The following is a 26,007-nucleotide window of genomic DNA, read 5'->3' as shown; positions in this document are numbered from 1 at the left end:
AATGTCCGAATGTGAACACTGTTGTATGTGTCACTCGGCTCATTAAGTCCACTAAACACTTGTTAGCAAGTGAGGCCCGAACTGAAAAAAAAAAACTTGCCGCACAACACTGTAATACGTCTTGGTTGAGGAATTTTATGGCACTTTTGAGGATTGAGCCAGAGATAGAGCAGACACGCAGCATTAAGGAGGCCACGAATGAAGCTGTCACAAGGCTTCCTCGAGGGATTCCCCCAGCCATCACAGGTAAATTAATGCTCGACAGAATTAAGAATTATGAACCTGCACTACTCTTGTAGAACAATACAGCTGAGACCTTGGCCTGGGAACAGTGAGAGAGAGAGAGAGAGAGAGAGAGAGAGAGAGAGAGAGAGAGAGAGAGAGAGAGAGAGAGAGAGAGAGAGAGAGAGACCGTGAGAGAGAAATACAAGAGCTCAGCAGGAGGAGCTCATTATTTCTCACCTCTGCAGCAACATGCTCAGCTTCTTCAATCTGCACCAAAATTATATTCATCCATTCTCACTTCTCCATACACTGGGCTGTATGTAGAAAAAGCCTCCTGCTGGTGTTGACTCCACCTAGTTTTTTTTTCCCCCCAGTCCTCAGAAAAGACACGCTCACCTCTGTGAGGCATTATCCGCACAATATCCAGGCTGCCTGCAGCTTTAAGGCAGCTTTTTGTCCACATGTGTAGTTACTATAAACCACAGTCTCTATGGGGCACCTTTAATCCTGCCGTCTGTTTCTGTAGACAGAGCATATTTATTAGTGGTGGGTTATTCAGGGAATGACCTTAACCAAGCTAAAGCTAATAACAGCAAGAAAACAAGCTGAACTATTTATATGTTTATAGCACTTTGCATTTATTACAGATCTTATCATGTAGGTATAAGCACAGGATCTCAAATAGCCTTGTACTGTATCATTTAATGTAATCAAAAATAGCTTTGGTGGTGAATCAAATAGTAGAGGGGCGACTGTTATAAATCAGATAGCTGAGCTAAGCCCCTGTGTCTTCTAAAGATAAAAATACATCAATACACTATTTCATTTTTGGCCTTCACATCTGGCCAGATTATTTGTTGTTAACAAATGGATTATTTTGCTTTTTTTTGTAGAGCACTACAGCACCACCAGTTCTCTGAATAAAATGCACACTATGGTATGAAAATTCAAGGCTGGAGCTTATTTCTTTCTAGTTCGGACAGTGGCAGGTGATTAAACGGTGTTAGACACCCGGCAGAATTTGGAGTTTATCTATTTAATCCAGACACATCTGTAAAACGTCGTCAGCAATGATTGAGAAGGTCGCATGCGCGATACGGTCACAGGTGTAATAAATATTACAGAGTGTATTACTTGGGTGGTTTTCGGACACGTGTGTTTTTGCTGCTATCCAAATCTTTCCACTCACTCACTCACACACTCATTTTCTACTGCTTATCCGAACTACCTCGGGTCACGGGGAGCCTGTGCCTATCTCAGGCGTCATTGGGCATCAAGGCAGGATACACCCTGGCCTGGACGGAGTGCCAACCCATCGAAGGGCACACACACACACACACACACTCTCATTCACTCACGCAATCACACACTACGGACAATTTTTCCAGATATGCCAAATCAACCTACCATGCATGTCTTTGGACCGGGGGAGGAAACCAGAGTACCCGGAGGAAACCCCCGAGGCACGGGGAGAACATGCAAACTCCACACACACAAGGTGGAGGCGGGAATCGAACCCCCAACCCTGGAGGTGTGAGGCGAACGTGCTAACCACTAAGCCACCGTGCCCCCTCCAAATCTTTCCAAATTTTTTAAATATTATTTTAAATATTATGTGCTATTATGTGCAGTAAGGCCCCTCACCTCTTTTTTGTCACAACGTTCCTTTGCTAATCATGGTACACGTGTTTCAATACTAATGATGTCATCATCGAATAAATCAAACACACACAGGTTACTTTACATCCTGAGTGCAGACCCGAATCAGTGTTGCATTCACAGTCAAATTGTAGCACAGTTCCAATGCAACCAAACTCAAGACTCCCTCCTACAGATACCATGGTGTGCTTCCTGGTTTGCATGACATCTTTCATTACCAATTCTTCCCTCAAACCCTGCACTGTTTCAGACTAAACTGCCAGTGTGAAAGTTGCCTTACTTCATCTTTTCCCCCCAAAGTGCCTTTGGAAGAGACAGTTAACAAACAGAAAATATTAAGCATATGTTGTCCAAACCAAGTACAAGACAAAAGGACAGAGGGAAAAAAGCTTTAGTGATGTCTCATACTATATGAAAGGAAGGACTGCATTGATTTGAAAATGTTAGGAATTCAGAGGAAACATGATATGAAGCCAGCAAAGCTTCAATGTAGAGTTATTAATATATTTAAGCCCTGCCATGTACTTTACAGTTAAATAGCAAAATACAAGCTGTTACAATATTGTGTATTATTTTGTTGGATTAATACACATTGTGTGTCCCTGTGTAGTTTTTCTAATGCTATATGTGGAATCACAATACTTTAATTACAAGCTTTTTCTAACACCAGTAAATTCCAACAACGGCAGGATGAAGCCACAGCGGAGTCATCGACATGCTCCATTCGTACACATGGTGACAATTTATGTTCAGGTCGACTGAATGGCTCTTCCAAATGTGACAGGGGCTCTTTTATTCTGTCACGCGGCGTGAAGAGGTAGTCCGGATTAGAACACACTTCACTCACTCCTCCTTTCATTCTCCCTCTATGAAAGGCACAAAAGACGTTAAACTGAGCTGAAAATGAGAGACACTTGGCAACTCTGAGCTGACAATGCAGCGAGGTGACCATTTGATTCATGGACGTCTGCAGCTAGGCGGTAGCTCCAGACCACGAAAAAACACACCTGTTATACCACAGCACTGCTGAATTTCAATTCTGATTAGTCAGAGTTTGTGGCTACGGTGGCTTAGTGGTTAGCACGTTCGCCTCACACCTCCAGGGTCGGGGTTCGATTCCCGCCTCCACCTTGTGTGTGTGGAGTTTGCATGTTCTCCCCGTGCCTCGGGGGTTTCCTCCGGGTACTCCGGTTTCCTCCCCCGGTCCAAAGACATGCATGGTAGGTTGATTGGCATCTCCCTAGTGTGTGATTGCGTGAATGAGTGTGTGTGTGTGTGCCCTGCGATGGGTTGGCACTCCGTCCAGGGTGTATCCTGCCTTGATGGCACATGCTCCCCGTGACCCGAGGTAGTTCGGATAAGCGGTAGAAGATGAATGAATGAATGATTATGTCTTGTATGAGTTCACCTGTTTCGTACTGTCCCCAATGTGGGGCAGTGGTGGCTCAAGTGGTTAAGGCTCTGGGTTGTGAATTGAGGTTCAAGCACCAGCACTGTGAAGTTGTGACTTTTGGGCCCTTGAGCAAGGCCCTTAACCCTCACTGCTCCAGGGGTGCTTTATCATAGCTGACCCTGTGCTCTGTCCCCAACCTCCAAAGTCGGATATGTGAAGAAAGAATTTCACTGAGCTGTAACATATATTTGACAATATAAAGGTTTGCTCTATAATGAGGCTTGTTATTTATACCCCTCCTTGTGTGTCGACTCTTTGACAAGTCATTGTTCAAAACATGCGCTATGTTGGATGTTGTGTGCTGTCGCATTTACTGTATGTTTTGTTCCTATGTACTGAGTAACCTTGTTTTTTGTTTTAGTCTTTTATGTAGTTTTCAAATGCTTTTATTTTGGTTAGTACCATATCTTGTTATGTTCTCGTCAAATAAACCATGGTTCATCTCTATCTCTGCAATTGTCAGACTGTATATGACTTAAGAACATTATTCATAATAACACACTCCAGTGTTTATAACCATTTATAATCACACCCTCCAATGTCACCCAAATGAGGAGGAGGTTCTCTCTTAAGTCTGGTTCCTCTCAAGGTTTCTTCCTCTGATATCTAAGGGAGTTTTCCTTGCCACAGTCACCTCAGTCGCCTAAGGCTTGCTCATTTGGGATAAATACAAACACATTTGAATAAAAGTCTAATATTGATCTTGAATATTTGTATAATATTTGTACTATATTTCTTATGTTCTGTAAAGTTGCTTTGAGACAATATATATGGTCAAAAGCACTATACAAATAAAACTGAATTGGTTTGAAATGTTGTCCAACAACAGTGATTCCCATTGTGATTTACTTCAAACCATTGTTCAAAATATACTATAGATCTAACCTTAATGCTGTTTGTTTGTACTAACTGAAATATAGAAATAGTTTGATTATAATTCAGTGTTACTCTTAGTCATTGACTTACACTGATATTTTATGATGAGGCACATCCAGTATTTCTATGGAGCAAAATGAACAAAAACAGCAATGAGGATAACTTCATTTCATTCTATTTAAATGGAGGTAAATGAATTCTATCTTTTAAATGTACAAAAATACATTTCATCACTGTTCAAGGCTGCATGTCAGGACTCAGCCCGGACTCTGGCCACGTGCTTTTGTTGATGTTCTGTGTTCACGTGTCTGCCCCGCCCTTGTCTCGTCCTCCCCGCCCCTGCACACCTGTTCCTCATGTGTTAATTGTTGTTAGTGTTTAGTTGAGCCGCGTTGCCTTGAGCAGTGCGGAATCCTCTGTCGTCTGTTGTTGTCGTGATGTTGTCTTGTCTCTAGTCTGTGTCCATGTTTCATGTTTTTTTTTCATGTTAAGTTATTAAATCCTGTTTATTTTACGCTATCCTGCATTTGGGTCTGTTTTACCCCCACGTCGCTGACACTGCAAATGTATGAAAATTGCTATAACCATCAAAAGATTTGTGTCTTTCTGGCTTTTACTTTCATGCTATAATTATCAAGAGACCTTTGCAGAATCAGGCCTGCCAGGTGTGTTCCTCTCTCATGACATGGAAAGGCTTTGTGGCATTTCTCTTGTGTTAAACAGGGGAGAAATAGAGATTCTCTAAACACAATTCCATTATCTACTCTCCACTCAGGCACTTAGGCAGGTCATAAAGTATGTTGTCAAGGGCAGTAAAGAATATTACCCTGGACGAATAGTCGGCCAACAAAGCTACACTGCTGTTATCTCTCAGAGGCGACGTGTAATTTATTACAACTACTAAATTTAATTGAATGTTCCCACAATAGACACGAAAACGTCAACTTTCTCAATACCGAAGTGTCTATAGACTTTTACAGTATTACAATGTACTTATCTGTTCAACCATCTTTTTTTTTTTAACCCAATTGCAACTCTTTAAAAAGGGATTGATTCTGCAGTCATGATCAAATGGGAACCTGGAAGGATCTCTGACTTGAAAAAAATCTGTTTGAACAGCTCTCCAACTTATTCCCACTAAAAAAGTCACTAGAGTTTCTCACTAGCCCCCAGTGAGACTACATTTCTCCCTGATGCATCATTACAAAGTGCCCATAGTGCACCATAAAAGCAAGACATAGAACACCTTTAAGAACTTTTTACACAACATTTAGGTTTATATTTCAGGGTGATATGCTTTAAAATATCTAAACGAAGAACGATAGCTGGATAATGGAAAATAGAATTCACTTAATGCAAAAAAAAGGTTTAATCAAACTGCAAGCGTTCATGTTTTTTTTTAATCAATATTTATGGTGGATTTCAATAACCTGTAAATAACTTGTGTTTTTTAAAAAACTGCTTTATAGGACAAACACCATATATTTTGGTTCTTAGAGGTTTTTAGAATAATGTACATTTAAAACCAAAGAATATACAAAAAACCTAAATAGCATTTTCCAGGTTATTTACACAGTATACAAATGCAGCAAACTAATAAACTCCACAGGAAGAACTATAGAGGATAGAGGAGCTAATATTAGTTTAGATAACTGGTAGAGAAAGTGATAAGCTCATTTACAGCATATTAAAGGTGGTACATCTTGGCCATTTAAAGCTTCCTCATTTTATCTCATTTTTCGTTCTATGTCTTCTTATCGCTGCGTATCGGCATGATGCACATTCCTAAATCAACCTAACTGGATCCCAGAGGGATTAGTATAATGTTGGACTTATAGAATTGTACACAGCAGAAAACTCCACCTCTGGTGGTATCCTGAAATGTGAGCTGATTACCTGCTTTCTTCTTAAGTAGACTAAGACCTTCATAATATGTTTTTTGAAGGACAGGTTTTTAGTGTTTAGATGTATGTATTCATGCTATGCTGGAATTTTGTAGACAATAACTGCACAGAACTGATTATTACTGGTTTCCTTTCTAGGAAAAAAACAAAACTCGACGAACGTTACAGTTTGACCTCCAAATAAGAAGGACATCTCAGTGTTCTTGCTGCAATTAAAATCTCTGCCACCACAGCCAGTACAACTCCTCCAGGCTTCTCTGGAGACACAGAGGAAAAGCAGTGGAGCTTTCAGGCTGTTGGTGGACAGATGTCAGCTCAGCGGGTTCCTGTGGCTTTCGGCAGGCCATAACGAAGTTACAGCACAGAGTGATGCTAATTAAGTCAAGAGATCTGAATTTCTGCTTGTGGTTAGGAAAATATGCTAGTGTTCAAATGTAACTAGAATTCAGAAGCTAGTGGTAATGTGTGGATTTTTCTATATAACTCAAAAATGGCCAGGGATCACATTCTCATTTTTCATTAGAGCTCTTTGTTCTCCTAAAAAGTAATAGCTCTCTCTATCGTAATAAAGTTCCTTAATTGAAACTTTGCCTGGGGAATTTTATTCCCAATACAGGGCTGTTTGTGATGCATGGGCATTCAAGTCTATATATATACATATATATATATATATATATATATATATATATATATATATATATATATATATATACTGTATATTGTGATGGCGGTGAATGCACAGCCACCCAACGCAGCCAAAATACCGCTCCTCGCCCCTGAAAGGCTACAAAACCCAGAAGGAAAAGGCTGCGCTTCAGCACCATGGACAGCGCCGCTGACAAAGCACTAAAAAGGATTCAGCACCAAAGTGGGGAGGCAGAATTCCCACCGAAAAGCAGAGAGCCAATCAGGAGTGCCGCTGTGGCACTCACCCTCTGGCTGTGCAACACAATGGAGAGCCAGGCTCAGCGGCAAGAGGGAGGTATGGAGAATGCAGGCACTGGACACAGAGGAAGCTCCCGGACCTACGATGGGGCAGGTCTTACAACAAGTTCTGCAGACCAGACTCCATCAGTATGAGGTGACCCAGGAGCTGGACAAAAAGGTCAAGAGTGTCACGGAGGAATTACTGGAGTTCCGGCAGGGCTTCCCCGAGGTGACATCACCCTCCTTGATCCCAGCTACAACACTCAGCACAGACTCACTAAGCTTAGTGACGCTAGGCTGTGGACATTGCTCGGCCCTTCTGCTCAACTGTGGACGTCGCTCTCCCCACCTGCCTCCCCCCACCTGCCTCGCCGTCTGCTCCAGAGGTACTGTATCATGGCCTGATCCTGTGCTCTGACCCTAACTTCCCTTTCTGCTGTGCTGTAAATGTGGCAAAAAGTTTATTGTTTATATGTTTGTTATTAAAACAACAGTGATATCAATTTATCTATTAAGGAGATTCTCAAATTTTACAAACACACATTTGGCTGGTCCTCACTAGGTTAATAATAACATTAAAGTAATATTAAAAATCTAGTGTTGTATTAATTAGCTTTAATAAATTAATGTTTATAATTTTATGTTTGGGATCTTTATACCTTTAGTTGGAAGGAAAGTCTTATTGATGATAGGAATATGTAATATGATTTCTGTTTTTTACTAAAAGTACCTAATAGCTTCCTTTTGGTCACTATGGTTACGGTTAGCATGCTGATTAGATGTTGGCATAGTGTATTTATAATTATCTATTTAAATTAAAAATGACACTGTGTGTGTGTCTGTGTGTGTGTGTGTGTGTGTCACGGACGCGGAGAATAAAAACGGACCCAAATGCAGGACAGCTTAACAAAAAACAGGATTTATTAACTAAAAAACACTAAACAGGACAAAGACAAACCAGATGACTACAACAGAGGATTCCGCGCTGCACAAGGCAACGTGGCTCAACTAAATACTAATAATAATCATGACACATGAGGGAAAAGACAAGGGCGGGGCAGACACGTGAACAAAGAACATAAACAAAAAGGCACATGGCCAAAGTTGGGGCAGAGTCCTGACTGTGTGTGTGTGTGTGTGTGTGTGTGTGTGTGTGTGTGTGTGTGTGTGTGTGTGTGTGTGTGTGTGTGTGTGTGCTGCATTAAAGTGACCCTCCTCTTGTCTTTTCTTGCCTCTGAACCCACATCCATCTACATAAGGAGAGGAAGAGTAAAGGACTAATAAAAATAACTATGTTAGGTCATTTGAAAATAAAAAATAAAAATCCTATCTGATTTTATGTTCCTCTGCCAGTAAAATGGGAACTGACAAAGAAGAAACAAAAGCACACATAACAATAATTAAACACAACTGTAATTGCACTGAAGGGTGCCAATAATTCTAAAGATAGCTGAAATTTTTAACAAAATGGCATAAAAACCTATAAGAATTTTCTCAAAAAATCTATAAGTCATGAATTTACCTCAATAGTAGAGACTTTATTTCTTCCAAAAAATTGAGTAAAGAAAAATACCATATAGCAAATATGGACAAAATTTCTGTCTCACAGATGATAAATGGGATGCCGAAAACAAAAAAGAGAAAAAGAGACCTACCTTGTGGTTTAGAGACCGAGCTTCAGTGAAACTATCAATTTATTCAGTAACAGAACAATCCTGAAAATGGCATAATAACTGTCATTAACCTATCATCCTGTGCATGATTGTTTTCAAACAGGAAAAAATGCTTGATGAGTTTTGCAATAGAGAGCTTTCAGCAAGCATCGATCCTATAATCACACTAAATTTCAGCTCTCCTTCCATAAGTGTTTGTCACTTGTTGGAGAGCTGGATACAGAGATGGTATAATTTCTGTTTCATTATACAACATACAAAACAGATGTTTGTGTAGCCATTGATGCAAATTAAAGTATCAGAATGCATATTGGACAATAAATGACAAGGATAAAGCACATTACACCACGACGCTGTCAAATTTCTAATCTCATAATCGTCATAATATATTGATGAATCTTATATAGCAGCACAGATTAAAACTGGCTGCAAGGCTAATCGCAAACTTGTGTACGGAGATGTTTATTTAGCATTTTTTGTAAGATGTTTCCTGTGTAAGCACTTTGTAACAGTCAGAGGGGAAGTTTATCAGTAAACATTACAAATTGTAATAATTTTGCCTTGTTAACTTCAAGTGAGAGAGAGAGAGAGAGAGAGAGAGAGAGAGAGAGAGAGAGAGAGAGAGAGAGAGAGAGAGAGAGAGAGAGAGAGAGAGAGAGAGAGAGAGAGAGAGACAGAGAGAGAGAGATGGGCTGGGGAGGAAACAACTCTGTAGAGCTGTTATAATGTCAGTGAGAGAGTTAGAGAAAGAGGAATAAAGAAAGAGAGAAAGAGAGAGAGAGAGAGACAGAGAGAGAGAGAGAGAGAGAGAGAGAGAGAGAGAGAGATGGGCTGGGGAGGAAACAACTCTGTAGAGCTGTTATAATGTCAGTGAGAGAGTTAGAGAAAGAGGAATAAAGAAAGAGAGAAAGAGAGAGAGAGAGAGAGAGAGAGAGAGAGAGAGAGAGAGAGAGAGAGAGAGAGAGAGAGAGAGAGATGGGCTGGGGAGGAAACAACTGTGTGGAGCTGTTATAATGTCAGAGTGAGATAGAGAAAGAAAGAGGGAGAAAGTGAGAGAGAGAGAGAGAGAGAGAGAGAGGGAGAGAGAGAGAGAGGGAGAGAAGGGGAGATAGATGGGTTGCTGAAACGTGAACTCATTTCCTGGACATTGCACAACATTTTCCGTAACTATGAACAGATGAAAGGAATGTGTTTTTCTTCCTAGGTTTGGAGTTCGATTCCCACTTTGTGTCTTCTGCCGTGTGTTCATGAATTTGCATGTTCTCCACATACTTCAGGAGTTTCCTCCAGACACTTTGGTTTCCTCAACAAGTCCAAAGATGTGTGGTAGCCTAATTGCCAACTCTACATTTTCTGTACTGTCTGAAGGGTTGTGATGGTTTAGCACCCTAACCCTGCCTTGTGCCCTGAGTCCCCTGGGATAGACTCTAGGTTCCCTCTGACCCTGTGTAGGATATGGTGGCCACACCTCTCAGTCACTGATTCATTTCTTATAACTGCTCAACCATTGTGTTTTATTACTTGAAATATTCTTGACTTTGTTGTTGTACATGCACTAAGACTCAGAGCATCTGATGACACATCGTCTCTCAATCATTTATTAGTTCTCATTTGTGACATGGCAAACTGGACCATATGGCTCGTCTCGGAGTGTACTCACAAATGAAATCAGGTAATCTGGCCCAGCTCCACCGAGCAGCTAGGAGAATGCTACAGAACACGCTTCGCTTTCATAATACATAAAAATCAATATGTCCTTAAAAGAAAAAAGCTTTAGGCAGATGCTTGTCTCTGTATCAGAGGCGTTTTTCATCAAACAGAATCAGAAGGCCAGGGACTGAACCTCAGATTTAATCTTTTTTTACCACAAGGGGATAGTATAGAAGCGCTAAAAGGCATGCTTCCGTACTGAAACCTATTCTATGAATTCAGGGTAAAAGTCACTTGTTTAAGGCTAAGAAGTTCTATATTTTATTTAAGTAATAACATTTCTTTATTCAATGTATCAAGTCCTTTTAAGGTTTAGTGATAAAGAGGAATTACTTTAGTGATTTAAACAAAATGGGAGATGCCATCTGAGCCTCCTGCTCACCTCATCATAATGCGCTCTTGTGGAACAGATTAGTTTAACTGAACATATTGATATCTGTGCCAGCATTTCAACCCGGCACTGAGACCATACTAAAAGATGCTGCAATTCACAGATGGCTGGAATCTTTGGGACAAGCTCGGTTTAGCTTCAATTGAGATGAACTTAAATAAAATAGGGAAAAGTATGAAAAATTGTAGTTGTCTCATTATCACTGATTTTCAGATTCAAATATAGAGCCTCTAAAGAGCCAATTCTAATGTGAAGAAGTATAAAATGACAGTTCTAACCCATTTCTGCAAAATCTCGGAAACATCCCATTATAATTTCAATATCTGTACATTATTACTGTCAGTTAATAATAAAAATACATTTAAAATAAATTGAATAATAAACTTGGATTCCAGCCCTTCAGGATCTCACAAGAATCCTAAATTTGTAGATACTGTTCTTGGTTGGTTCTTGTCATTACAAAATAAATGTTTGGTGAAGCCTGCTGAAGTCTGTGACAGGGAAATGTCAGGATATATCCAAATGTTGACTTTAGTCTATTATTTCATACTTGATTTCCATTTGTCATATTTTCTAATGATATATCTTGTCACCTTTATGCTTCACAGTCTTGAAATCCTGCTGTTTATACAGTAGATAATTATGCAAATACAGTGATACCTCGAGATATGAGTGCTTTGCTTTGAGCAAATTTTTGATCCGAGCCGCCCCCGCCGAAACAAAGATCCCCAAAAACCACGTGTGCTCTGTTTCCCCCGCCTCAGTTTCCCGCCTCCTTTCCACTGCACACGACAAACCGGAAGTCATTCATTTCTATGGAGAGTCGCAAAGTCGCTGCGTGAGGTGCCGACCATCTGCGGATCCGTAATTTTCGGATCCGTTTTGAGCGTTGGATCCGTTAAATAATTTGAACTTGTGCGACTACACCGCATCTGATATTCCAACCGGACAGGTTTTTATTAAAACGACCGGCAGATGTTAGTGAGGAAAGAGTGACAAAAAAAAGGCAAAAACAAGTGAAGAGAAAAGCGATGAAGAAAATTAAGCAAAATTAATGTAAAGAAAACAGAAATTGTAGCAATTATGTTCAGTTAAGAGAATTTCAGTTAAGTTCCTTAATTTTAGTGAAGTTTAGTTAAGTTCCATTTAAGTGTAAAGTAGCATTAAGAGTGTAAAGTAGCGAGTAAGTGAACGAAAGTGAAAGTGTAATTCCTCCTAACTCCTCCGCCTGTTTACTCCTCCCTCAACCTCCGTGCGCATCTTCCGTAAAGTAAAACCAGTTTATTTTTTTAACATTCTCTTTTATTACTGTATGTTTTTGTACAATATTTGTCATTTATAAATACAGGTACTGTACATTTTTCATATTCAAAACACATAAACAAAACAACTGGAGTGGAAGTTTTGCGAGCTGGAACGGATTAATGGGATTTCAATTAATTTAAATGGGGAAAATTGCTTTGAGATACGAGCAATTTGAGATACGAGCAAAGTCACGGAACAAATTAAACTCATATCTCGAGGTATTACTGTACACAGTTTGTTATATTCTCAAATTTACCTAAAAAAATCTCCTGCTAACACTGGCCTTCTGCAAAACAATGCAAACTTAAAAGAAGACTGAAATTTAAGAAAATTGACTTAAAATAATTTCAGCACTGTTTGAAAATCTCAACACACAGAAAGCAGGGATAAATACAAAGACAAAGACAAATATAGCCACGATTAGCAATCTGTAAGGTCCAAGGGCCTTTCATAAGTAGTGCCCCCTAGTGGCCAGTCCTTGCCAGGTTACATAGAACAATAAAGACACAAGAGATAAACAAACTGTTCCAAACCCTCTAAAACACCTGCTGAAATCTGATTGGCTGATGGTAGAGCCCAACACCCCAAACCCATGACTGATCACACCTCAAACTCTGCACACAGCCTTTAAGGTTTCGTGTGAATCCATTATTAATTATTATTGATTATAATACAGCTGTGTAAGTGTATAAAATTAATTGACTATGGAATGAAATGGCCATATTGTTTACAAATCATAACATCTTTTTAATCTATTTTGAAAATTGTGTGTAAAAATAGATTCTCATATTGTACAAATTACACATTGTTACACCTTTGTTATAGAAATGTGTGGGTTTGTGGGGGCTTTTTAGGGTTTAAGCCACCGAATCAGAAAAAAAAAATTCTCAATTTATTTAACAAGTGCTATACTTGCTTATAAATAGGGAAGCAAAATTGGGCTTTCTTTTTGGGTAGAAAGAATGGAGGAAAATGTCAATCACAGTGACACTAGTCAATTATGACCATCTATGAGCTCATGTCAGTGGACGAGGGCAGGTAGCTCACTCCTCCTAATGTGCTATACACTGATGCAGTAATAGCAACAGTTGGAATGATGTAGTTGTTGATGCAGTTGTGATTCATGTGTCTTGGTGAAAGCCTTCACCCTCCTCAGTTGGTAGCTGTCATATGTTAGGGGAGGGTGGACTGGTGGATGGGAATTGGCAGTCGACCAATTTGAGGAGAAAAACAAGGGGGGGAAAGACAGCTGAAATCACATAGCCTAAAACCAGCTTTACAGAGTAAACAGTGATGTGGTTAGTTTGTATTCTGGGTTTGTATTCATCAATGTGAATAAAGCATCATGGCTATGGTGATAAAAACGCCGGTGATGGTAATCAGCTTTTCTCTCCCAGTTAATATAGAAAGGTTTCTCCCTCATGGTAAATGCGTGCTATTTCAATCACACAGCTTTCCCTCACTCATTCTATACCCCCAAGCATATTACTGTACCATAATAGTGCCATTATAATGTGACAGCTAGCTAACAAATAGAGGTGAGCAATTTATATGTGCCCTCCAGTCCTCAGCTAATCTAGCCAGAATAAAACTACTCCAACTTCCATCATTCCAGAGTCACATAATCAAGAAATGATTACCTGGTGCAGGTGTGCTGGGATTTACAACAGAACCTAGATGTGGTGTAAGTCTAAAGAAAATGCTTAATTGGAGTTAGATTTGCTTGCGGCAATGAACAGCATGTATAAAAAAACACACCTGAGGTCACTGCATATGGGACAAATTTTAATGCAGAAGCGTATATGGCAACCTGCAGGTAGTCTTACTTGAACTTATTTAAAAAAATATTCTGTAGCCAGAATTAGGGTGAAAAAAGAAACACCCACACCCAATCTCAAGCAAGAAGAGTCTTGCTGGTCTTCAGCACCAATACAGTACATCTACATTTCTAGCATTTAGCAGACACCCTTATCCACCGTGACTTACATTTTTTTTATTTCAATTTATACAACTACGCAATTGAATATTAAGGGCTTTGTCCAGGGGCCCAGCAGTGGCAGCTTGGTGGACCTGGGAGTCAAACTCATGACCTTCTGATTAGTAGTCCAACGCCTTAACTAGGCTACCACATCCAGTAGATATCAAAAGTCTATACAGCCCTGTTATAATATTGTAGGTTTTACTGTTCAAGCTCAATGTCAACTTATTTTCCAGTTTTAATGGGATTACAGCATCCAACAAAATCCAACAAAATTCAACAGGGGGAAGGGGTGGGCTTTACAGTAACCTTTTATTATAGTCCATATGCTGGGAATCAATTAATCAACTCTTGATCAAGAATTATTATTATACAGCTGTCAACAATTAAGTGATTCTGATTCTGAAAGATCAGCCGTTTCTGAAGATTTTCTTGATCTTCTTACATTTATCCAGCATCTGAAGCCTGGTCCATATACAAAGCATGTACATTTACATTTGTGCCATTTTCCAGACACCCTTTTCCAGAGCAATTCACATTTATACAACTGAGGGTTAAGGGCCTTGCTCAAGGGTCCAACAGTGGCAGCAACATCTTAACCACTTCCAATTGGTACAAGTGGTACAAAAGAATTTCCAAAACATTGTTCGTACCACAAATCATCATTATTGTAAGCAAAAAGTATTTTAATAAAGTGTTTATGTGAGTGCACACTTATGCAACAGTTTTTTTATCTCTTTAAAACAGCATGTTCCTAAACACACATTTTTCTTGGTTGTTCTATCACATGAACAGTTTGAAAAGATCTGACACGAGTGTATGCATAGATGTTCATCATATCATCAGCAGGAATCTTACAAATATAATCATAATGAGGCTACAAGCAAAATATGGATAATGTCAAACAATTTACAAAGTCAAATGAAGTGGGTTTAAATTGTCATTCCCCTATATATAGCTTGTATACACTGGAACTTAATGCAATATTCTCACATAACAGCACACAAAAATACACCAAACGGCTAATACACAACAGTCTTAAATGAGTGCAACTGTCAAAAATTATTTTCCTTGTGAAGGTCAATGAATGATGGTAATTATTATTAATCCACTCTTATTTTATTGTATTACACAATAATCGTGATGTGATCTTGTGTATCCTCAAATTGCTGGTCAGACAACCTGATCTCATAACGAAGCAGTTTCTTCTTGACAGACAAGATGCTTTTCAATGGAACAACATAGCAGCACAATTTTTTCACAGTAAATGTACCTTAGAGAATCAAATCTGGGGTGAATGCAAGCAGCATGAAAAACCCTGCCTTGTTCCACTACGCAGATAAATTGACACAGACTTGGTTGTCTGGTGTGGGCAATGTGACTTTTCAATTTTTTGAACCAAAACATATACTTGGTTGAAATATACTGCAAGATTTTATAAAAGTGCCACATTATATTGCTTTACTTCTTGGGGATTTAAAGGAAAGTAAGCATTAATTTTAAGCATCCTAAACACATGGGCATGCTCTTACTTTAACAAAAACTTCATTTTGTGTTTATTATAGTGTTAATGATTGAAATGAATTAAAACTGTGCTGTTTGACCTTGATTCATCTTCGTCAGAGGAGTAATCATCTACAGTGCTGCAGGAGACACCTGAAAGCTAAATAATTTTTTTTTTTTTTTTTTTTTTTATCAAATCAAAAAGTCAATTCACTGAAGGTGTACAAAGATGTATATTTGTTTCTGGAAGCAGTTGCTTTTGCTTTTTTCCTGAATTTATCTAGGTAAACATTGACCTGTGAATTCAAAAACCAATCCAATATAAAGATAAGGTGAGGTTGTGGCCACCATTTCCTTATGAAGATCAAGGAATAAATAGACTGTAACATACATAGTATATTTTTGCCCCAAATTAGAGGTTCAATAATTAACAGATCTTCTCCTGTCTCAATCAGCTAAACTCATAAGTTGATCACTAAAGCAATTACATATGTTTTAAATGAGCAAAGCCCGTTGCCTTGGATTTCATACAGATATAATTAGGTTCTGATAAATTGATCTTTAGCTTTAATAATAACCTGCTTTACACAGAAAATCAATCATGGGACATGTAAAGCTGCTTATCTACTAGTTATTTAACTTACAACACTGTAAGAACAAGGGTGGGGTTATTAGTCATTACTGCTGTTCATTAGGTCATTAGCTATTGTTTTGTCCTGTTCAGACTTTCTAACCGTCAGGTAGGATCCACTCACAGCACTTGAGGTTTCTAAAGAAATCTAGTGCTGACTCTCTGAGCACAGCTGTATCAGGAACAAAAGCATTCAGCTTTTAAGCCTAAAACAAGAAGACAGATCTAGGTGAGCTGTGAGAACGGGCTGGAGTCACTTCAGTGAGGGTTAAGGTTCTGGTCACGGTACATGCCCTGCTAACAGAGCTGCCAATCTCAGAGGGAATTTCTGAGGTATTAAATAAAACATGGCTGAGTAATATGCTTGGATAAATAAAAGTTGGCTGGCTAAGAGCCAGTGTCTCAAGATGACATTCAAATAAACCAGTAAGGCACAAGGCACTGCATAAACGTTAGCTCCAGCTGAACAGCTGTTTACTCGAGGGCATCTTTTAACAACGAAGGTAAAGAATGTTCCATTTTAGCACCACTTTCAACCATGTCCAAATGGTGTCTGTGTTAATCAATATGTATCTGTCCAGATTGTCACTTCAGGGGCTTCCTGACAGATTCTAGCAGCTTCAGCTGACAAGATTTTATACATAAACTGGCAGATTTGAGAGAATTAATCTGGCGTCTTATTTCACGAAGGGACGAGAAAGCAAATCATTTGCCATGTCTAACTGTTTATATCATGATAATTGAAACATTTTACAGATATTAATGACATTGCATTTTAAGAAAAAAAGGCCTAAATGTTCTAATCTTTTGCATGTAAGATGGTAAGAAGTAATTGAAGAAAATATGAACTAAGAACTCTTTATAAATGAAGCAGAAATACTAATCTCACTATTTTAATTTTAATATCAGTGTAAAAAACACAACTGTAAAGTTGAGTGCAAAGGTTTGAACCCCTACGATTTTTTAATAGAAAAAAATTAAAATGTACTGTATGTAAAATGACAAAACAATACACATACAGAAAGAACAAACTAAAATTAAAGGTATCTGTGCCCAGTACTGTCTTCTCACTAATGTTTGCATCCCTAAAATAAATCAGAAATTGATATTATACTGCTTGTTGGGAGTAAAAGATCACGCTAACAGAATCTGTGGAATGTTTGCATGCAACCATTCAAGTTGTTCCACTTGCAAATACTAACATCACAGGATCTAACTAATCATATGTGTTACTCATAACTCCTTGGGCATCACAGCATAATCTGTTTATGATTCATGTAAACGATGTAATCAGCTGTACACTAGGTTCCTCTAGTGAGAAGAGACTGGCCGTTCACTTAGTCAAGCAACTTCATACCATCAAGGAGAAGTAAATCTTCTGTCCAGTACAAGACATTTCAACAGCGATAGACATAACATTACTAACAAGTGAAAATGAGGAAGTGTAAAAAAGAGGAGATCATCTAAACTCTTCTCTTGGAACTTCACGACTCTAAATAATAAATGGTTTGATTACAGCTATTAAATCATCAGACATTTCTTCAGGCACTCTACTTATAAAGCTGATAAAGGATTTTGTCCAAAATGTTCTCTTCAATGCTTCAGTTAATGTCAGAATGAAAAAAAAGTGTGATTGCTGTGACTTTAAACGTGGCATGGTTACTGGTACCAGATGGGCTGGTTTGAGTGTTTTAGAATCTGCTGAAATGTTTGATGAATTTCCATTGGTTGTAAAGAGTAATTATATGATTTACCTTACAGGATGTCCAAAAAGTCTCAATACACAAGGGAAATTACCAGTTTAAAATTTAAACCTAATTTTCTTTACAAAATCTAATTTTATTTAAAAATCACCCTCTACATGATTGCCAATTCATTGTAAATACATAGAGCATCATCTCGCCCACTGATGATGAGCTTGTGTTTATGAACACATCTTCATGTTCTTCATGTAATTTCACTTTGAATGCATTCCTTTAAGTGATCTTTGTGCTTTTTCTTTTCCTGTTACATGATGGGCTTCTTTTGGCAAAGGCAATATGGGTTGGAAATACTTTGGAGGACATTTTGCTAAAAAAGTGTTAATTTCCCCAATGGGTAAGGAGACATTTGGGACACCCTGTAGACTTCCTGGCAGAAAACCAGACTGGTCATTCTCCTCTGATATCTAAACTTGTTTCAGTCTGCAGATCCTCTGTTCACAGGATTTTCATTGAAGATTTTGCACCATATTTTGTAAACTCTAGAGACTGTTGTGTGTGAAAATCTCACACGATCAGCAGTTTATAAAATACTCAAACTAGCCCATCTGGCCCCAACAACCATGCCACAGTTAAAGTCACAGAGATCATACTTTTCCATCCTGATGTTTGATGAACATGATCTGAAGCTCTTGACCTGTATCTGCATGATTGTATGCTTTGTGCTTCTGCCACATGACTGAATGATTAGATAACTGTGTAAATGTACAGGTGTTCCACATAAAGTGGATTGTGTTTGTGTGTGTGTGTGTGTGTGTGTGTGTGTGTGTGTGTGTGTGTGTGTGTTCTGACAGTGATTTGTACCAGTGATAGATAACATTTAACATAATATACATATTTCCTATTCATTCTCCCCTGTGGGTACAAATATTTCCACTTAACTAAATGCAAGAAACAAATAAGCAGTATCAATATACAAAATCCCCACTAGTGCTGACATGCTCAGGATAATAATATTATGCATGAATACTAGTCCAGGCTCATCCTTGAGGTGACACCTCATCTTCCTGTGCATTTCCTTTCATCTCTGAGCTGAAAATGAACAGTTGTGGAGATCAATCTTCAGACTCTTCCACAGATGGAAACTCACTCTTAATGCAGTACTTTATAGACAAGCTGCTTCTCAAGGGGAAAAAAAACATAGCTGATAGATATTTCTCACACAAATGTACCTCAGAGAATCAAATCTGATGTGAATACAAACAACAGTCCTGTCTGTGTTTCAATTCCACTATTCAGGCAAAATGATTTTGCAAAATAAGGACAGCGGTGCATAGTGCTGCTTTATTATTCTGGACTTTAAATGAGGGTTAACCCACACAGCACCCTGAATACCTACAGTTCAGCTATCCCCCTTACCTTATAAATAAACATGCAAAGAAACCATCCTTGGCTGACTTTTATACAGTAATACACACAAGTTCTTAATATTATGTTTGTTACAGCCTCACGGATTGAAATGAAGAAATAGTCAATATGCGTTCTGCACTATTTCTGCTCAAGGACTCTTGATTTCCATGTTTGCCACCAATTACAGTTAATAGCATGCAAATTAATTGCTAGCTATTTGCTGGAAAAGATGCTCAATTAATCCTTAAATACAATGACTTGCAAATTAAGTATGGAATAAAACAATTCAGTGGCATGGTGCTCTACACACCCCTGTTAATACAGAAGCTTTTTGTGATGTAAAAATAATGAAACCAAGATAAATCATGTCAGAACATTTTCCACCCTCAATGTGAAATTACAATGTATAAAAAATAAGGAAGAACAAAAAACCTTAACTAAATCTTTGTTAAAGCTCCTTTTGATTTTATTACACCAGCTAATCTTAAAAGTGTCTATCAGCATGGCACATCTTGACCTGTCGATATTTTCCCACTCTTTCTTGCAAACACATTCTAGAGCTATCAAACTGTCAAGGCATTCCTTTGTTGAATCAGATGTATGCTTTTCGGTCGTTGTTATGCTGAAAGGTGAAATTCCTTTTTAATCTTCAGCTTACTAGCAATCATCTAAAGGTTGTGCACTAAAGTTGACTGGTATTTATAGATCTTCAGGATTCACCTTCATAAAAACCCCAGTCATGGCTGAAGAAATGCAGCTCTAAATCATGATGCTGCCACCACCATGCGGCACAGGGGGCATGGTGTATTGCTTTTCAATTTTTAGTTTTTACACCAAATTTTGGAATTCTGAAAGCTTTTAAAATTGGCCTCATTAGAGAATAACACATTTTACCACATCAACCTTTGAGAGAAAGGACCTGAATTCTAAAGTCATGAAGATCTTCAAATGGTCAAAAGGTTGACCAGCCACTGTCCTAGCAATGACTCCTTCTAAACATGTCCAACAATCATCTCTTTTCACAATGTTAACAATGATCCATCTTTTTAGTACATAAACAATATATATATTTTTAATTTACTATCTAGTTTTAATTAATTTTTACTTTTTTACTTATTATTATTATTATTATTATTATTATTATTATTATTATTATTATTATTATCATCCAACATAGGTATCTCTGTGATTTAGCTGTTACAGTAGAAACAATAAAACATTAGCACAAGTGCATTAATATAAAAGTGTGATTTGCCTTGCAGCTACAGTTATAAAAAATTAAGCAACACCTTCTGATAAAAAAATTCAGGAATTCAACAGCCCCGTGGTATACAGGAGGTTACACATGGAGAGATAAATCAGTTCTTTTGGCACTTGCCTGTAGCATAGCAGTATTTACAGAATAAAATTAGGGCATCTAATTTCATCACTGATTATAAATACGTTGAGAATTTAAAAAATGGATCAAGGATCTTCCATATTCAGTGTCACAGAGATCAAATAGCTGTGTGAAACAAGGCCAATGTTGCATGTCTTTCAGCACATTAACATCTCTTAACTTCAGCCGCACCGCACTAGCAAACACATTTATCATCCTTGCCTGCCGGAGAGAAGCAAAAATCCCCTGCTGTCATGTGTGTCATGACACGGAGGCTGTACCTCCCTCCGGGTGAGACAGGCTTTCTGAGATTCCCCTTTTAGCCTTGTGAAGTGAATGAAGTGCTCCCTAACACACACATATCCTCAACCTGGAAATCAAAATTATTCATAAGGAACAGGTTCTAAATCGGGATAAAGTTTTTCAAGCATTACCTTTATCAAAGTTTAGAACAGAAGCACTAACAGTAAACAGCACTAAACAGCTGTCGGAAAAGACTTTCATATTGCATGTAATACGATTTATACTACTACAACTCTGTTTAATGCTCCATTCTGATTATTCGTTCAGAAGGTGGTGTTAAATCGTGCATAGCAGTTGCTCTGATGATCAGTTTGTACTTTATTTATTCGCTTTTTGTGATTTGTTATGGGACTTGTAATGTAATGGCAGATGCTTTTATTTGGTATATCATATCAGGATCTCATGCCGGCATCTTTTGTAAGCGCTCAATTTGTGATAAATAAAAAGGTAATCTAGCTCCTTTACATTTTCAACACAGAAAAGTGTTTCTTTGTGGTTTCTCAGTTATATGACAAGCTACATACATGTCTTATAGGCTTTGATAGAGAGCAGGAAAATGAGTCGACGGATTGAGGGACGAACTGTTTACAGCTTCTACAGTATAACATAAGGGATAACGGAAACAAACTTATTTTGTGGATGTTTCACAAAATAAGCATTCATCGGCAAATGTATATGACTGAAGAAAGGACATTATTCATAATAACACGCTCCGGTGTTTATAACAATTCATATTCACACCCTACAGTGTCACCCTAATGAGGATGAGGTTCTCTTTCGAGTCTGGTTCATCTCAAGGTTTCTTCCTCTTCCATCTAAGGGAGATTTTCCTTGACATAATCGCCTCAGTCTTGCTCATTAGAGACAAATTCAAAAACATTTAAATATTAGTCTAATATTAATCTTGAACTTTTTGTACTATAGTTCTTATGTTCTGTAAAGCTGCTTTGAGACAATGTCCATTGTTAAAAGTGCTATACAGATAAAACTGAATTAAATTAACCTGAGCTAGAGATGGATAAAATCTTTTGAAACGTTTAATGAATAATTAATTAGCAATAATCATTTGCACAATGCATCATGACACAAAGGAATAAAACACTCTGAGGTGCTTTTACTGGAAAATAATCAACTTTGTGGCTGTAACAGTAATGTGGTCTTTTATTTATGGATGTATTATCAGATGCAATGTAATACGAAACTGCGATTCAGCGAAAAATTAAACGCCATCAATAATCCTATATAAAACTGTATGCACAAAAAACACAAAAAAAGTTATATGTGTCAGTTGTGTGTAATAATGTGTTATCTTTACAAACAATATAGTATAACGTATAGGTCAGAATTTTGTGATCAGCATGTTGTGATGTGACGTTTAAATGTTTAAATCCTATCACAACCTTATTTAAACCAACACAGTAATCATATTATTATCTGTTTCAAGCCGTTCTCTTTATTTTCAGTGCAAATATTGCATTAGCAGCCTTTTATAGCCAGACATAATCTGCAATAGGAATGAATCTTTGTGTTAATGGAAAACAAAAATATCATTTATCATCACTAATTACCAAAGCCACAGACCCGAAGTTAATTGAATAACAATGCTTAATTGAGAGTTCCAGAAAAATATCAATAATGAGAAAAGCCTCTGAACAAAGCGGTAGTTATATCAGTGTTTCTTGCACAAAGAATAATAAAGTAATACACTGTGCACGTTTTCCTGACTGCATCTCAGTTAGATATGATTCAGCCTAAATGATTAATATACAGGGTACAAAACAGATCTATTTTCTCCTGTTACACAATTCACATTCAAATGAAATGATTATATGTGTAATGCTGGGTAATACTGTAACGTCTCTCCCTTTCAGAAGAAATCCCCAGACTTGCATTCGCACCTCCACCTACGCAGCTACACAGAAGTACAGGAGGAGCCTAAAAGAGTTAATACTACCTGGGGATGTCAGGTGCGTACAATAAACAAAGGCATCAGCTGAGCTGTGAAAAGGAAAATGTAAAAAAAAAAAAAAATTCAATTTCCTCTAAATTTGTTGACTCTGTGATCTCGCCTTATCTGCTGAGGGATGAAATTGGCATCTGATGAGCCCTTGAATTGGATCTGAAAGGCATCAGATGAGTCTCTCGGACAGTCAGGGAGACACTCTGGAGAACACTGGCATCTATTTTAATGACAGGTTGAACAGTGAGATGGGGAAAAAAGGTCAAGCTGGGACACAACCCCTGGTCAGATATAAAATCATCTAATTCTACTCGAGAGCTTTTAGTGCTTACACACCTGAGGACAAGGATCCCTGACTTCAAATGGCGGGGATGGCACCTGCACCCGGGCACGAGCTCACGACGCACCGGAGGATGACTTATGACATGATGATATAATCAATAACAATTTGGGGATAAAACGCATGATCAGTTCCAAGTGGTGCATGCCTGCTCTCCTAATGCACAGTGAACGGAGGATAAGTAAAATCCGTTACCTTCAGCCAGAAGGCGCATCGCGTGCACGAACGACGGATCCAAGCTTTCTTTCTCAGCCAGAAGCTCGGGCAGGTACTTGTCCTGGTCCATGATTCACCTCGGTCCCGAACACGGCAAAGTGAGAAATGACAATGTTTTATGTATTATTTTAAGCTTGCTTTAAAAAATCACTGTCTGATTAGTGACAGCAAGTGACAGTCGGTGTGCGCCCGCGCTCGGTAAACGCGTTGTGGGATAAATCACGGCTGCGCACCCATGTCCTCGCGCTCGGTTTAAACGCGAGACGCCACGGATGATCCTCCCTCCTCCGCCGGAGAATCTGCGCTGTAACCACGCCCACGCCGCGCCTGATTGGCTGCCTCGGAGGACACAAGTGACTCCTGGCAACAGTCCTTGCTTTATACAAGTGCACCACGTATGGTCTGAAATCCATCCCTGCCTCCATCCCTACGTAGTGCACTTAATAACACATAAGGAGCTATTTGGGTGTCTCTCATCTTCTCTACATGAGCTTGTAGTTCATTCAATAACCTCTTCAAGATATTTGGAGTTAGACATGGGCCCTAAAAAAGGACCCTAGGAAACAAAAAGACCTGAAAATTGTCTAGGGATGAACACAGTGCCTAAATGTGTCAGAAAGTTTAACCCAACATGTGTAACTGCTGGATGTAAAAATGTTAATGTTCACGCCATCATGTCTATAAGTTACTCTTGCATCGCATCCTTGTAGTCAGTAACTATGTTCTCAGAAAAAAAGGGTACTAAACTGTACCGTCTCTTATCTCTTATTACACCTTTTGTACCCTTAGTGTGTATCTTTATTGCGTATCAAGTCATTGTAGTGGACATTTAAAGCTTTACTCTAAAAAGTAGGGCTGTAATCATGGCCGCTATTGTCAGGTCCAAAACCAGGACTAGCCAAGACAAGTCTTAAAGAGGTCAAATGAAAGAATGAGACAGGGTCAATATTAAGACTAAAACCATCCATTTGAATTCATTTGTGCATTGTACAAAAGAAATATTTCTTGTTAATGAAAAGAAAAGACAGCATTATATTTACAAACTCTCATTCAAGACCAAGACCATATTTTTTCAAGACTAAACCATCTCACAACCAAAATTTTACACTGTAGATTTTACACTGCATCAACATTGTAAGGTAAAATATAGTACCACCTTTAGAATTGTCAGAAATATATACAGTTTACTCCTCTTTTTTTTTCCTAATAGTGTACTGTAGGCTACATGATTTCTGGACTGCACAGGTACTGTAACCACCGCACAGCTCCAGGGTCTACCGTTTGACCCAGAGCTCAGCATACTCTCTATATGGAGTTTTGTGTTCTCTCTGGATCCACCTGCATTTTGTCCAGATTTCCTCCTATCTCTTAACACCATGCTACACTGCCCTTAATTGTGAATGCTTGTGTAAAGGTGTGTATGCATGGTCCTATCCAGGGTGTCCCATACGTTATGAGTTCAGTGATCCCAAGATAAGCTCAAGATCATTCATTGTGTTTGAATGGAGTGGTAAATGAAGATGATTGATTGTAAAGTTAATTAATGAGTGGACCTGAGATGACTATCAGTTGTTCCTGATTATGGTTGCATTGCTTAATTGAGGAAGGCACAACATCTATTAAACAGCGTGCTTAAAATAATAGCTAAACGACACTTAGAATGATTTAACTGTTAGAGCAGTGAAATTGTGTGGAGCGAAAAAAAACAAAGGTAAGCAATTGAACAAGTGATCTGTCTTAAGGAAGACAAGTGTTCCATATTCATAGCAGGGTACAAGGTCAGCTCGATTTGTTGCGTCCATGAATACTAATCAGTTGCTTTGTTGTGTTGCCTCCGTTTCCCAAGATTGATTAGGCATGTGTGACAGTCGGTCTATAGAGGGAAAACATGCACTAACACGCATACACTCAAATATGAGGAGGGGGTAAAGAGAGATACAAGCGAGATAGAAAAAGCAAGCTTACCTAATTAATGACTGAATTGATTACAGTGTTGATGGCAAACATCTGTACACCCAGGGTCACACTTTATAATGCACCATCACACCAAAACACAGCTGTACTTTAACACCACTCTAAAGTATATGGTGACATGGTATATTATTGTTGCTTTTTTTAACTAGCATTACCCTTTGAGATTTCTTAGCATTTTCCCTTCATTTATGTCCCTTCATTTCATTTATATATATATATATATATATATATATATATATATATATATATATATATATATATATATATATATATATATATATGATATTAAAAATGTAAGAAAATATGAGCACAATCCTGTAATTCTGGAGTCCCTGATGATTGTATCGACTCACTCTATCCTAACTTTGCTGGCTCATCCTCTACCAGGTTGCTTGTAAAACTTTTTCCAGTTTTTTGTCAGCACAAATAATAAATATCAAGAACATGTACTAAACCAAAAGTAAACTCTCCTAATAAAATCTAGCTTTTGT

General features: G+C 38.3%; 1 protein-coding gene across 1 annotated transcript in view; it reads right to left on the bottom strand.

Moving 5' to 3' along the window:
- khdrbs2 (KH domain containing, RNA binding, signal transduction associated 2) overlaps positions 1-23,840 on the bottom strand; it is a 91,241-nt gene extending 67,401 nt beyond the window's left edge. The window contains exon 1 of the mRNA XM_060871441.1: positions 23,522-23,840. Coding sequence (XP_060727424.1) covers positions 23,522-23,612 — 91 coding nt within the window. The 5' untranslated portion in view covers positions 23,613-23,840. The remainder of the gene's footprint in view (positions 1-23,521) is intronic.
- Positions 23,841-26,007: the final 2,167 nt, after the last annotated feature.

The sequence above is a fragment of the Tachysurus vachellii genome, chromosome 6 (genome assembly GCF_030014155.1).
Source record: "Tachysurus vachellii isolate PV-2020 chromosome 6, HZAU_Pvac_v1, whole genome shotgun sequence".
Classification (NCBI taxonomy): Eukaryota; Metazoa; Chordata; class Actinopteri; order Siluriformes; family Bagridae; genus Tachysurus; species Tachysurus vachellii.
Note: the sequence above shows the minus strand (reverse complement) of the source record. Positions and strands in the feature narration are given on the sequence as shown.